The 15,458-nt window shown below is 39.4% G+C and overlaps 1 protein-coding gene across 1 annotated transcript in view; it reads right to left on the bottom strand.

Moving 5' to 3' along the window:
• The window catches only part of SYN2 (synapsin II), a 1,078,985-nt gene that overhangs the window by 605,682 nt on the left and 457,845 nt on the right, over positions 1-15,458 (bottom strand). Inside the window, exons 2-3 of the mRNA XM_086938961.1 lie at positions 3,665-3,722; positions 1,839-1,930 (exon numbers count right to left, since the gene is read on the bottom strand). Of these exons, the coding sequence (XP_086795087.1) occupies positions 1,839-1,930; positions 3,665-3,722 (150 nt within the window). The remainder of the gene's footprint in view (positions 1-1,838; positions 1,931-3,664; positions 3,723-15,458) is intronic.

The raw sequence follows: 15,458 nt of genomic DNA, 5'->3' as shown, positions 1-15,458 counted from the left end.
AACGGTGTTATTTTCCTGTTTTTTAGTTCTATACCTTTAAGGAGTGTTATCATGGTCGCATGCCTGAGCATGCGACATGTTTTCATTTAATGCTTCTCTGCATTCCACATGCTGGTGGAACTGTCAGGTAACTGAAGGGAGTTCAGTAAATGCTGGACCTGGATACTGAAGGATGTTCATCGTGCTGCCAATAAAGACTCATCTTATTTTACTACAAAAGACTAATTATTTAACAAACGGTCACACACGGCTAGTCCCTGTTAATATTACATATAAAGCCCAGGGGATCCGGACTAGCTTTCTAGTCCTCTCTCTCCCTCTTGATACGCTAATGTAGGCACTTTATAGCACTTGGTAATCAGGAGCAGGCGCACCAAGTTGTAGGGGCTGCATCTAGGACTCTGGAGGTTAACTGTGACTCGTAGTCAAGCCAATTTTTGGTCCCCCACAGCGGGATGCGTGTTGGCGCAGTGTAGGATGCTGTATTAAGGAGCAGGTGAAGCAAGTTGTAAGGGCTGCTTCCAGGATCCTCTAGGTTAACTGGGACTCTAGTCCTGCCGATTTTTGGGCCCCCACAGCCTGATGCATGAAGGCGCATTATAGCGTGTGGTAATCTGGAGCAGGTGCAGCAAGTTGGAAGGGCTACCTCTGTGACTCTCTAAGTTAACTGGGAATCGTTCTCCCACTGATTAAGCAGATTTTTGGTAGAATCAAACTAATCATTCAAATATGTATCAAATTTTCATATGAATCAATGTGAAGAAACGCCTGATTATGAAAACCAACCTATTTTCTGTACATATAATCAAGAGGTACACAAGAAAGAATACTCAAGCATACATAAACCATGTCCACCTAAGTCCAGTTGGAAATCAACATTTGTAGATCCGTAAGTCAATGTATGCCGAGTCCACTCTCATAGTGTTCATTGTCTGTCCACACTGAAGAGTAAACAGTTCATCCGATGATGTTCCTGTGATTGTATACGGAGTGGACTTGGTGTCGATGTTTCGGTCTCTATTTACCTTAGTTCTTGAGACCATCCTCAGGACCAATATAAGTAGGTGAAAATACAAAAATGACCCCACAAAAACGGATAAAAAAATTAAGAACATGAAAAAAGAATTATACTTGCATGCCAGTACATATGAGAAGTGTACATGCCATGGCAACCATGCAGCTCACACGTGTTGCACTATGAACAAAGCAGAAGTGACAATGCTTACAAAACGAAAGGCTCACAGGCCAGAACCTTTGAGGGGAGAGCCCCAACTTAGTTAATTTAATGAGGAAGAGGAGAGCTGTAAAAGAATAGAGTATGGAAGAAGTGGAAAATAGAAGAAACAATATAGGTAAACAAGTGGAAGGCATGGAGAATGCAGACACAACTTTCCTGAATTAAAATTAGGGTGATAGAATTGAGGTAGTAGACATGTCTGTAGTGTACAGAGGCTTACCGAGTTAACTATTCAGTGGAAGAAAACATAGAAGTAGTTCTAATTATCAACAGGACAACTCTGCCAGTATCACAGAGAAAACATAAAAGGTGAGGAGAACTGTAAAGCTGGCAAGAGCACTGGGTATGATAATAGCAGCAGCCTGGGAAATGTCTGATTTCCCCACTGGAACAGTTTGCGTCAATTTTTTTCTAGTAAAAGGTAATATTTTGATAGAGAGCTAAAAAAAACAACATTATTCTAGGAGTCTTTATATATTTAAGACAAAATGGCTGCATTATTAGCGATCTTTCATTCATTTACAGGTTTTGATCATCAGTCTCTTTAATATGTTACGCCATTGTAATACAAAATTGCGGAATTGTTGACTTTTTTCCATACCTGACAACTTTGACATTGTTCCGGAGTACCTGCATGTCAACAGCAAATGTGCCATCAGCGTGTGCCACCAAGTTGATCTCTGAAAACTCTGCCTGAAAATGAGGATGCAGACAACAATTCAGTTAATCAACTCTTTTCTTATTTTTGGCTTAAATGAATGACAAATAGGCAGTGTCAAAGTCGCCTCCTGATGCAAAACCTAAAGCTCGCATTTTTCTAACATTTCTAGATTCTCTTCTATCATTAAACTTCTAACTCAGTTTCAGGGTCACCAGCCTGCCAAAAAAACGCTAGAAGCACTGCTGTTCTTAATGTCAGTAGCATACATTAATCAGGATGCATTCTTTTGACATAAGGTCCTTATAAAGATTCAGATTCCTCAAGAAGAACAACATCCAGCATTAGCCAGTAAAATTTTCAACAGCTGCGACCCATGCAGGTATGAGCGGTGAGCCGGTAGGGCCGGGTTGTGAGAGGGGGGGCAGGGGGGATATTCGACAGACGACCACAAGGGAAAATTAAATAAATTATTCTTTTTCCCTCGTCTTCTTTTGTTGAAATCCTCCCTCACCTAACCCCACCGCTCGCTTACCTGCACGGGTCGCGGCTGATTTTCATTTTCACGAATATTCCAAGGATGCTCTCAGAAATCTACAAGAGTCATCGATTTCCGAGCATGCTCTCATTACCCTTTCATTGGGTGTTTCAACACGTAAATGTGCACATTTTTTCTTTTTTGTTTATACTTTTTTCCTCATAATTACTTGAAAATATTGTGGTGTTTAGGGCAGTTTTCTAGACAGTTTGCATACATTCTTCTGCCTTTTAGTACGAACATTATGGGAGCACACTGGATACAATTAGCTAATGAAAATGTCTGTGATAACCACAAAGTAAGAACTTTATGGATATTTACCACATTCACTATATCCTCTCCTCCTCTTACTTTGGAAAGTCCATGTTCTACTGCAGGGTTCTCCAAAGTCGGTCCTGGAGGGCTGGGTCCATGCCAAATTTTTAAGATAACTACATTTATCTAAATGGGGATATGCTAAAAATCTGGCATGGATCAGGGCCTCCAGGACCGATTTAGAAGAACCCTGCTTTGATGCCTCACATTAGATTTAGGATTGCCAAAAATCAGTAATATAAAACGATTTTCTGCTGCACTGATTTTCAAAAGAGGGTATACACGTCTGTAGAGCCTGATTTTATGAATCTCTCTTACTTGCACTCTTAGGTGACTCTTTTTGTACACCTAAGCTTTTACCTGAGTACCCAACATTTTTAATGTACTGTGTAAACCTGGAAGAAAAGAGCACCATTTGGATTTAGAAGCTGAACTCATGTGGATTTTGAAAATAGAACAGAAAGTAAATTCTAATACAAAATGGCGCAATTAGGTTCTCATGACTTCACATAAGGACATTTATTAAATGTTTGGTGCAATTTTACGTAATTTTTGGTAGATGGGTAATTTAATTTTATGGTGGGCAATGGCAATACATGTAAGTTACAATATTTGGTAACACCAGGAACGACTATATTATTATTACTTAATTCCAGATATTTGTAAACGATTTTTAGGGAACATTTTGGGAACAGAACTCAATCCATTTGCCACAGAAATTGGTGGTAAGTTCAACGTGTATTCTCTGCTAAATGCACAGCTGCCAACGTTGTAATTGGAGGTCCCTCGCACACCAATCACAGCATGCAACACAAAACCTTCTTCACTGAAATCTCATTGGGCCTCAGTGTTGATTGACACGGAGGCCCAAAAACACTTAAAACACTGATGATTTCTATGATACAAAGCTCGTTACCTGTTCAACTCTGATGTCAAATTCCCCATGCACTTTCTTCCCACGAAAACACTTCGCCCTGAAACAAATAAAAAACAGAAATACAGTCAGGAGCACAGACTGAACTTGGTGTTGGTCAACATGAACAAAGGTGCAGCAACGGTGTGCCAGATAAACCTTTTTTATATAATTAATACCCTAATACGTTTTTGAATAAGGCATCTTTCATTTGTTTTGCGTGAAGCATGGAACTGTCAAATTGTAATATTTATTCACCTAAAATTCCTTTTTACTTTCTCAACTTCAGATTGATTGAACACTGACAATTGCATAGAAAGGTTCTTGAAAACGTCAGACAGCTGTCAGCTAACACATATGGCTATAACTTTTAATCTGTTGTAATGATTGCTGGTTACCATGTTTCTTTAAGTTGAAATGCTATTATATTTTGTGAAAGCAAGAAAAATACGTGCTAATCCCAAAGAAAATTCATAACAAACTCTTAATTTTTTCCAAAGCTTCTCCTCCTACAAACTGACTATGCCTTATCCAGATGACTTTGGAAAAGTAGGGGGTAGTCTTTTTAGGATTTGACAAATTGTGGGTGCTTTTAAATGCCACTGCCACAAGGCCCTGTTTCAAATGAATGAACAGTGCAAACTGGCTCATTTTCATGCTCTGCAATCAACTGGTCATGCAGTGTTTCAGCTGGGTGGTAGAACAGCAACCACATTTTGCCCATTGCTAATTTTACTGTTATTATAAATTCCCCAACTTAAATCTGTCATGAAGCATTGTAGAAGCATGAGATGCTCAGGTACAACCTCAGACAAGACTTAAATGAAATGCTATAACTGAACACTTTTTCATTAAGTTATTTGATGCTTCTACTGTTTCCTAAAAAATGGGGTTAATGTATTTCTGTCAGAGGGAAAAATAACCGAGGACCACAGACTGTTTGAACATCTTCCCTCCATTGTTGGCCATTAATGTCGTTTATTTGTATTTAAAGGCACCATAATTAAAATGAAAGCCTTTAACTACAAACAAAAAAAGTAATATTGCAGGGAAGTTCAGAGTAAAAAGTATCTCAAGCGGATTTAGCCTCCCGTAAAATGTGAGGGACGCCTACTACGCACTCCTTCCAGAAAACAAATCAGTATTCACAATTCCAGTTTAGGAGTCAGAAAAGTAATTTCAACTTTTAAAATGGAATTAGTACATCCAAAAAGGATTATTTTGGCCTCAAACACTGAATTTGAGTGTTTGCCATCCCACAAATGCTTGTGCATTGAATGAATGAATTGATTATTTATGCATTTCTATAGCGCAAGGCTACTCAAAAGAGAGTGTCCTGGCGCTGTTCAGTATGCTCAGAGTTGAGAAAACTGGAGGTAGAAGCCTTTACTCCTTGCTAACTTCTGGATAAAAATTACTTCAGCTCACTTTTAAATTTTGCTTCCTCAGGTATCTGTCTAAGGAATCCGGGAATTTCTTCCACACATTTGCTGTTATAACGGTGAAGATAGCACCTCCCCTCCGCAGTTTCAAATAGTGTGGGGACACAATGAAGCCAGCTGAGCTTGACCGCAGCAATCTCCCTGCGCAATAAGCCTTGATATGATCCTTTAGCTACCTAGGTCCCCCATTGTGAAACGCTTGATGCGTTGGGGTCAGAGCTATGTACTTAATTCACTGATGAACTGGCAGCCAGTGAAGTTTGCCTTAATACACTGAGGTGAATTTCTGCATTTTGTATAATAAACGGACTGTAAAATTCTGCATGACCTGTAAGTGCTGGTTCAGATATTCCGGCATACCAAGATACAAAAGGTATTGAGTTGCCAGTTTACCGCCTTCTCCAGCTCTTTGGATGCTACTGGCAGCCGCGAGACTGGCCTGAAATGTGCTCAACATTTGGGATCAGCATTGGTCTTTCATAATAGTAGAATCACCCTGGCTTTTTTCCAGTCATCGGGCACTACGCCTGTGTCAAGGGAGCTAACAAATAGCTTCTGATAGACAGGAGCAATAATGTCCAAGGTTGACTTCAATATATGGGGGGTATCGGATCCATTAAAAAAGATAACCTACCTTCGCCGGTCCAGTGCCACCTCTGCTTCTCTCCTGCGGGAACATGAAGCAGACATCCCCCTGCCTTCCCCTAAGCCAATTACAACAATGCAATGGAGCTTTGTGATTGGTTGGGGCGCTGAGCAGACAGGCGCCCATGGGGACGCCATTTTCTCCAGGTAGGCTGCATGCAGCCTACATGGGGAAAGGGCAGAGTGTGGGTAAATTCAAATAGGTAAAAGGGACCCCCTGAGGCTAGTTAGCGCTCCAAGGACAGGACAACAATACTTTAAGTAATAATAGTTCCTAGGCAACTGAAAACCTGTCAGGAGTCAGGTTTAGCACATACAATTGATAAACAGAACCTCAGTGTAATGACAAACAAAGAAAGTTAAAACATATATATTTTCATTTTATTATTGCATATAAAATTATAAAACAATTTCAATGTCACATACATATCATGAACTGACAATACAGTACACTGAGGCTGTTAAAAGATAACACAAGGTGCATGAGGAGTAGGGAATGGACTATGGTGTTACATCAAATACCACTCAAGAGCAGATAAACTCGAGGGAATAAAGAAAATATACAATAGTGTTACCTCAAAATCCATTCAAGGAAGGAAAAACTTGAGGAAAGTAGACTCAAAATGTGGATAGAAGGAAAGAACACAGTATACCAAGGAAACTAAAAAAGAGAAGAAACAATATGAAAGAAACCAAATAGTAACCCGTGATTGAGGTGCGCTAACCTGGCGATGATCATGCCTAAAGATGCATGATAGCAAGGTGTAAGGACGACTGTCCAAAGAACATGAAGCCGTAATGACTCAGGATAAAAAATATAATCGGTGTACAAGGAGTACTGGGAGAAATGATAAGTAAAAAGAAATAACAATGAAATAAACACTAAAAAGGAACTAACAGCCTCAGTTTACTTTATTGTCATATATATTATGTCTATTTATGTGTGTATTTTTCTTATATTTATAAAATCAAGTGGTTCTCCTGAATTAGGCGTATGGTACGCCAAAATGCGCGTAGAGATTGTCATCTTATCTACTTCATTTTTCGAAACCGTTGTAACATTTTACCATTAGATGTTGATAGTCTTGTTCTTTTATGATTTGATTAAATATTTGCTATGTTTTGTCAGTTCATGATATGTATGTGGCATTGAAATTGTTTTATAATTTAATATGCAATAATAAAATGAAAATATATATATTTTTTAACTTTCTTTGTTTGTCTGTACACTGAGGTTCTGATTAGCAATTGTATGTGCTAAACCTGACTCCAGACAGGTATTCAGTTGCCTAGGAACTATTATTACTTAAAGGAAAGGGCAGAGTGCACATGAGAAGTTTGGTCAGCCCCAGAGGGCCGACCAAACTGTCAGCGCCCTCAGCTATTGACAAGCCACTCCTGCCTGCTCGTGAGCAGCTCTGCCCACCCGCCCGCCCCAACCAAAGGCTTCTGCTTTCTCACTGTGCGAGTAGCAGAAACATAAAATGGTAGTTTTACCATTTTATGTTTCTGCTTCTCGCACTGCAAGAAAGCAGTGGGGCGACACTCCTCCGCCCTAGTGGAGGAGCCACGCCTGGTGAAAATTTTTACTTGCCTCATGACTATTCACAAGATAGGTTGGATTATAACCCACTCAGATTCGGGTTTTGCGTACCAACCTATTAATACCTAGGTTGCTACATAAAATCATTTACAATTCACAAAAATACTGGTTACAAATTGTGACAGAGCTTTGTGACCAGTTTTTTTTTCATCTGGCCTCTATTATTACATTGCTGGCCAAAGTATTTTATTTAGTGCTTATCAAATTATTTATATTATAATTTTATTATTTTAAGTAGTATTTTATATTTTACGTTTTTTAAATATTGTCATAATATTAAATGTCCCCTGTGCATATCTCCTGGTCCTGGTCCTGAGAAAGCTATGCTTATGCAGTCAATTATGACAATGCCCAGTGTGCGAATAATAATGAAAAACCTAAATACTGAGGTATGCACATACTGGTGCTTCAAGCAAATATATCTACTATATACAATGATGTAGCTACATCAGGTAAGTATAGAATTCTTTTTAGCAGGCTTTAAGATCTTAATATAATTGTTATGCACATTTATGCAGAATGTGGAGGACATTCATGTGTCTTTATCTTTCCTATGCTTACACTGTGTGCACCATAGGTGGCGTCCACATCAAGAACCGAGGGGAAAGATGCATCTGCTACATTTCAAAGGGCATTGTATGCACGGATGGATGAGATGGGCTCTTGTGTTTGCCTGTTGCTGCACAGAAGATGAACACATTGTTTAGACCAGTACCTGATTAACATAGAGCTGTCCTATACAAGCCGGCTTCTCGAGATCAAATTGAGCGCCCCTTCACTCTGTGACTTTTGGAATTTCACATCCTTTGTCTTCGAAAACAAAAATTGCCTTGGCTTCTGTCCGGCGATATTTGCTAACCTATTCATGGACCCGGATCGACTTTTTTTTCCCCTCACAAAGCTCTATTCAGGGGGCTCCTGGAAACGTTTCCGCTTTTCCAGCATGCAATGCTCTGTGAGGCAGAGTCGCATTTGCATGCAATGCAAACAATGGCGTCCTGTGCTGTCCTAGGATGAGACTGGGGCTGCAAACAGGGAGATGTCTTCAGCAGCAATGAGTACACAGAATCCCACCAGAGTGTGATTGTAGTTATCGCCCGCCAATGATCTGAAGCAGCTGTGATACTCGTGAACATTTCTGGCACACTTTTGTCATCCAGTACACGACCAAAACATTGACACCTCCAGGATGCAACAGTTTGCAACATTCTGGAGAATAATGATGTTTAGTTCAGGGAAAACAAAGACATTCTAGATACTAGAGGTTAATTTGCTCACTTATTTATACCATGATGTTGAAAACTATAGCTTTAAAGCCTGTAGAAATAAGGAAGACAAATGTGGGGAGTGTATTAGGGAACCATAAAGCGCAGTGCAACTTTTTACCTTGAGGGAGAATGTTTAAAAACAAAAGGTGTAAAACTAAGATCCACACAGTTCATTAAAACAAATGCAAACATTCAGAACGAGAGACAACACCATATTACAATATTATACAAATGTAAAATCCGGATAAATAAAAATGTTATTGTTTAATTAATTAGAACTTAAAGAGGACTACTATGGAAGAAAAAGTAGATCTTTTTCTTTCAAAATGCAGTGTTTAAAACATGAACAAAAATATGAATCAAATTTTAAATGTAAGAAATGAAGTTATATTAAACATGTTTACTGAAATACGTTTTTTCTGTCTTGGACTATTTCCCTGATGGTCTCCAACGTTTCCCTTCTTATTAAGTGCATTGTTCGGAAAACATCTTGAGATTAACCCTTTTGACTTAATTTCACCTAGCCTCTCTTTAGTCTCCTATTCACAAGGTACACCTCACTCCGTGTAATAGATGTTCTAACTCTGTAACTGGTCCACCATACTACAAACATGAAGTCATTCTGTCTTCAAGAAAACAAACAAGAAAGTGTCCCACTTATGCTTAAAAAAACACCAGAAAGCTTAACATAATTAAAAAGCTTTAATTAATAAAATATCACCGTTGCATAGTTTATGAATTAGCATGCTTCATCTGTCATTTCATAATTTTGTGGTCTAGCAATATGATTTTATACAAATGAGATGTCTCTTTCTCCTAATACAAAATAAATCTATGCCATTTTGCTTGGTCTGTATGAATTATGTTTTTAATCATTCGTGGTGCACGTGAAATCCTACATTTTAATATTAAGTATAATACTAAGATTCGAGAAATGTCAACGTAATATGGTAAACGTATCATGTATATTGTCTAGCAGCACAATTTCCCCCAAATGGCAGAGACAGTCAAGTTGCTTCAGTTTAAGGCAAGTACACCAAATTTCACAGCGACAATATCAATCTGGGCCTTAGATGGGCCACAATAGGTCGTAGGAGGGTACCCGCCGAGCTGGTCACGTATATATTGGTGAGAGTCATGCCCTGATTGTTCTAAAACAATTCTTGAAAAATCCCTCCAACTCTGAAATTTAGGCTAGTTTTAACTGACAAGGCAATCTTAATGTCAGATACTAATAATAATATTAGTTAATAATAGTTTACATAATTCTATTAACAATCTCACCACCTACAAAGACCGAGTCATTACCTATTTTCTGTACACTGTAGATCTGAATGTGCAGAGGGCACATTCATTATTACACAAGTTATTTGGATGCAAACAGTACAGTGTGAATTGTATTGGCTTGCCTTCTCAATTGCCTTGCCCTTCCTTCCATTCTGTTAATGCCATTTAAAAGCGGGTATTTTTTCATGATGTGGTTCTTTTGGCAATCTGATTGTAGGGGCCTAAGAGCAAGTGACTTATGATATCAACTTCATACGGGTAATCAATGTTAATTAATATTGTGATAGCTGATGGTTTTGAAAAACATGCATCTGCATTGGATGTGCAATGTGGCTAGAAAGGTTTAAACAATTGAATCAGTCATTACTTACAAAAAATGCGCATTTCTATGAGAAAGTTCTCCTTATGGAATAATGAAGAAAGGCAAAAAACACCTAAGAAAGAGAAGTCGTCCAAAATACCACCTAAATAAGAAACTTCAAATCGTTGCCTCAATTATCACCACCTTCAAGGCACTCTATAACATGCATGCCTCTTTCTTCACAGAAAGAGTGGACAACACCCATAAAAACAATAGACCTTCAGCTCAGCAGAGACTGGCGTCTGATTCTTATACTCACAATAGCAATTCACTTCAGCTCTATTGCCATGACTCCTAAACTAAAGACATCAGAAAGCTCTTACAGGTAAAAGGTCAAATATCATTGATTAAGAAATTCTTCCTACATTCTGTTGAAAGATGGAGAGAATTTATTTTGATCCTATAACCACCATTTTCGAAAGATCCTTCTTGAAAAAGAAAATTCCTTGACCTTTTCGTTAGCTCTACTTTGATCATTAAAACAAAAAAAACATCCCTTGAGACTCACATGCTGTCAGGTTACACACATATTGCCAACCTGCAAACCCGCTCAATAAATTTGAAAAATGATTTTAACCTCACAACTGTATTATAAATCATCATAGTTACCAAGCAAGTGAGCTTAATGCCAGAACACAGGACACTGCTAGCTTTGATTCGATGTATACAAGTGCAAAGAAGGTGAAAGAGGAAGGAAGCAGTTTGCCTATTCATAATCTAAAGCTCAAGATGTTATAGTCAATAGTCATGAGGTTCTGCATCACAGACTGAATGCACCATTGTCCATCTTCAGTGGAAGTGCTTTTGGTCCTTACTAAGCAATAGAATCAACAGCAGAAGAAGGGGAGAGCTGTGACTTCTTCGTTTACCACAGTTGACCACTCAAGTTCCAAAGTGATCCCTATTGCCCTAAGCTCTGCTCTGAATTCACTGCTAACCCCCTAACCACTAAAAGGAGAACTAGAGTGCCACTCTTATCTCTTATGCTAGCGGCTTCCATTTTTGTCTTTCAGTGGTCATAGTCAGCCTTGACATACAACGCAGATGTCTTAGTCTGTCTTCTACCACTGACCAATGCCAGACCATACAGATGCCATGTACCTAGGCCTGCTAAATAGTGCCCTTTACAAACTCCAAAGTTGTAACAGTGCAAGATCTAACTTTGCTGCGGGAAAAGACCCAGGCGCTCTGCAAATGGAATCCTAAAATATTGTCTAACTCACCATCTGGAAGAAACCTTCTAAAAAGGTAATTGTGCTCACTATGTTCTACAGTACTGATCCTTCATTCACAGCATACAGATAGCATCCCGATGAATAAGCAGCCCCCCAGAACCTTGAGACCGTCACGGATGAGTAGCTTTGCTCTATAACCCCCGATTGATTGATAGACAAACCATGTTATCCGATACAAAGTCTTCCAAGCCAAATCAGATACTTGTATATTTGTTTGATAAATATGTATATTGTCTTTTAGAGAATAGGCCAAATGCATATTTGTGCTTTGACAGATACATTGCCAGAGATAACATCAGCTGTACAAACCATCGAAGCATATAGGTTTTGAGGGTTCTCATGCGCTCAGCGTAGGAGCGTATTGAAAGAAGAGAAAGCTGCCAGGAATTCCTCAATTTAAGACCCATAGCCTGAAAGGCCTTTCCTGGCTTACTTGTGCAACAGATGTGTTGAATAGGCAACAAATATCAGCATCCAGGAGGATTGTGCAGGTTGAAAAGGAACAGTTTTCTCACAGGTTCAATGGGCCTCGTTCTGGGTGGGCCAGAGTTTCTATGCAACAGACATTTAGTCGAGTGATGAAATATGAGTGATGGAGTTCTATTTGTGGAAACCAATTGTAACTGATACCATATTTTGAAATAATTCCTTTGCAGCAAATGCATATGATTCAAAAATACTTTATTCGGTTAAAAAGCAAGATAACCATGAAAGTAACATGACAAATGCAGTTTACAGGAGGTGGAGTATGCTTATTTTAAAAACACAGAAGGAAAAGAAAACATCAAAATTCAATTCATATATACAATAAAAGCAATCAGTCCGTTTGAATTGATTTACGGCACTTAAAAACCAATTTTAAAAATTCTGCAATTGAGGCAACCATGAAAAATATGTCAGATGCAGTCATGTGACTAGGTGTAGTTGGCAGCGGGTCCTTGTGCATTTCTCAAAGACAGCATCACATTAGAGGATCTGGGTGTTGGTAGCATGGGGGGATGGGAAGCGAGCTGGCACCTACCACAATTGCACTTCACGGCACTAGCCCATGTCCCATATAAAGGACTTTACACTTGCCTATTTCCCCAAGACAGCAGACCGGTACAGGGTAGATAGGCAGAATATTCCAGACACCTCTACACTTTACTAGGCAATGCTTTCTTTTTCTTTAAACATTTTATTGAAAGAAAATATTGTTACAATGAGAAACCAACATGGTCCAATCACATAATCAGAAATATGTCTACCAGAAAATAATAATATGTCAAGACTCATGGCCCCCAAAACAACGGGGTACTCAGCACTTTCTCAGAGACTCTGATGATGCAACTTTGGGTTGGCTACAATTCCAGTTTACAATGGGTATAATTTGAGGAACGATAGACTTGAATGCTTCTGTTGAGCTTTTACACCCCCAGCCCTTCTGTAATCCCCAGTGGCTATGGGCCCTTACTCAACAGAGGAATTGGGCTTGATGTCACCTGACTGGGTAATCATAGACAACCATAAGTAGGGAGCAGCGCCCACCTGCTCCCCCCCAAGCCCATGGCTTCCGGTGACACTAGACCTGCCGTTCAAATGATATCCTTGCTCCTGTGTAACCCAAAAACCAGCACTTAATTTGAGCCAGTGGTTTCCGATACTCAGCACCAACACTTAGTCATTAACACAGGCACTTTTCATGAGCACCAGTTAAGGACACCTTTATTTATGGCACGCACGGGGAGATTAAGTGATTTGCCCAGAATAACAGGATTTTGAGCTGATGCCAAGACTTGAACCTGGTTCCCCAGCTTTAAAGTTGACAGCTCTGGTCACTGCGCCACATCCTTTCCCCACTTCCATGGTTAGTAGTTGGTTCTGCTTTAGGCGGCGCTGACAAGAGAAATGGGCGGGTGCAAGCAGCTTCCTGAGGAGAAACCCAGCACTTATCTTTTTTTACAAATTAACCACTGCCACAAACTCTACTTTAGCCTTATCACCAAACATTGATACCATCCAGCGGGTGCAAGAGAAAGATGGATTGTTAGAGATGTGAGCTCTGAAGCCAGGCAGTATGCTGCAGGGTTTCGCACATCCATGTATTATGTGCTCCCTTTTAGACCTCCTGAGGTTCATACTTCAATCACACGCCCTGCTGTCTCTTCCTACAGACAGTTGACAAAACTTCCCAGCTTTTTTCTGTAATGAGGACCACAGGGAAAGAAATGAAACACGGATGTTTTACAAGTTCACTAAGTGGTGGGTACCAAAAACATAGCTTGCGGCTTCCCTAATCACTTCCTGCCTCCGCTTCCCCTGACATTTCCCGTTTTGCTGCGGTGCTTTAATGGTTGTACTGTCTAGACGAGATAGATGGGACTGTCACCATTTCAGACTGTGGATGGGACTAACGCTGACGGGAAGCAAGGAAGGACAAAAGGTATCTTCCATCAGCCAGGAGTTTTATATGACTGTACCACTGACTATAGACACCAAGAATATCGTGACATACAAATATCGAGGGCAGTATATGGCGGGGAAAAATATCAATAGAGAAATGCATACAGGAAAGTAGATATACTATTCCTAACTCCACATCTACGAGCCTTGAAGCTATATGCCCCACTCAGTTACATATATGTGGGGTTAAGTATAAAAAAATCTAAAGTTACTTACCTCTCAATATTTTATTTTCAATATTATGTGCTTGATAGTCTGCCCTATTGAAATTTGTTGATTCAATATTAAAAAATATTCTCCAAAGCCAAAACATAGACTTTGAAATGTATGGAAGATGCAATCCTATTTTTAAATACTGAGCCAAGACCTCCAAAGCAACTGAATAACTTCTGAATAACTTCTACTATTCCAGCATTTGAGACACTGTTTAGTTAAGATGTGTTGTAAAGTGCCTACACCTTGCTTGGGAGTGCTAGAGTAGCCTACGTGCATATGTAAAATGTGTTGTTTATTTTTAATGGAGACAACAGCGGTCACACCATATGTGGACTTTGTCTTTTCCCATCTTTACAGAGCGAAAAAAACAACAATTGATTATACCACCACGTGTAAAGGCATGGATCTGCAAACATGCTATTGCCTTAGTAAATACAAAAAAAGCAGAATGCAGGACCTAGTAAAACGTGTGTGTCTGCAGCAGGAAGGAAACATCCACTTGTTATATGAGATAATGTACCCTCAACAGTAAATTAATAAAAATGATATTGCATTTTGGCCAATCTGCAGAGTAATTTAAATTAGTTTGCATATCGGACTATGAAAAATAAGCAGATTGTTATGTATGATCACTTTTCTTTGACGATGAAATGCTGATGATTGTTTTCCTTTTCAGGGGAATTGGTTGATTTCTTATGTATTCACAGACAGTGCTTAATTTTAGCCAGTGGTTTCCGGAGCTCGGCACCCACACTGAATTGTCAACACTGGCACTTATGGAAGTCTGCCTCATGGAGATATTTGGAGATGAGCACAAAAATGTACATTAAAAATGACTATCACTTGCCGCCCAGGCGATTGTTGCAGTTTTGTGTGGTCTGCCGGCAATTATGTTTTTTTAAAACAAATTAAGCACTGGACACAGAGAGCACTTTCAGATAATTGTAATTTTGGCAGCCTGCCATTTCATTCTCATTGGCTCGGTACAATACATTGCGTAGCTTGTGCTTCGTAAAAATTCTCAGTCATCCACCTATTCATTCATTGTTTCACAAATAAGTTATTCTTCTAGGCGGGAGGAAAAAAAACTACAATGGAAATTCCTCCATCTTTCCTCAAACTGATAAAACGTGGCACAAGAATCACATCAACATGCCAGTAGCCATTGTATGTTCTGTGTGCCCATTTCCAAATTGCATCCATGCAGTACCTTCGGCATACATGCCGACTGCATTAGATGCATGCTATAGGAAACGGACTCTTTCATAGGGACAGTAAACAAAGAGCGGTGCAGGGAA

The sequence above is a fragment of the Lissotriton vulgaris genome, chromosome 9, assembly GCF_964263255.1.
Source record: "Lissotriton vulgaris chromosome 9, aLisVul1.2, whole genome shotgun sequence".
NCBI classification, from domain to species: domain Eukaryota; kingdom Metazoa; phylum Chordata; class Amphibia; order Caudata; family Salamandridae; genus Lissotriton; species Lissotriton vulgaris.
Note: the sequence above shows the minus strand (reverse complement) of the source record. Positions and strands in the feature narration are given on the sequence as shown.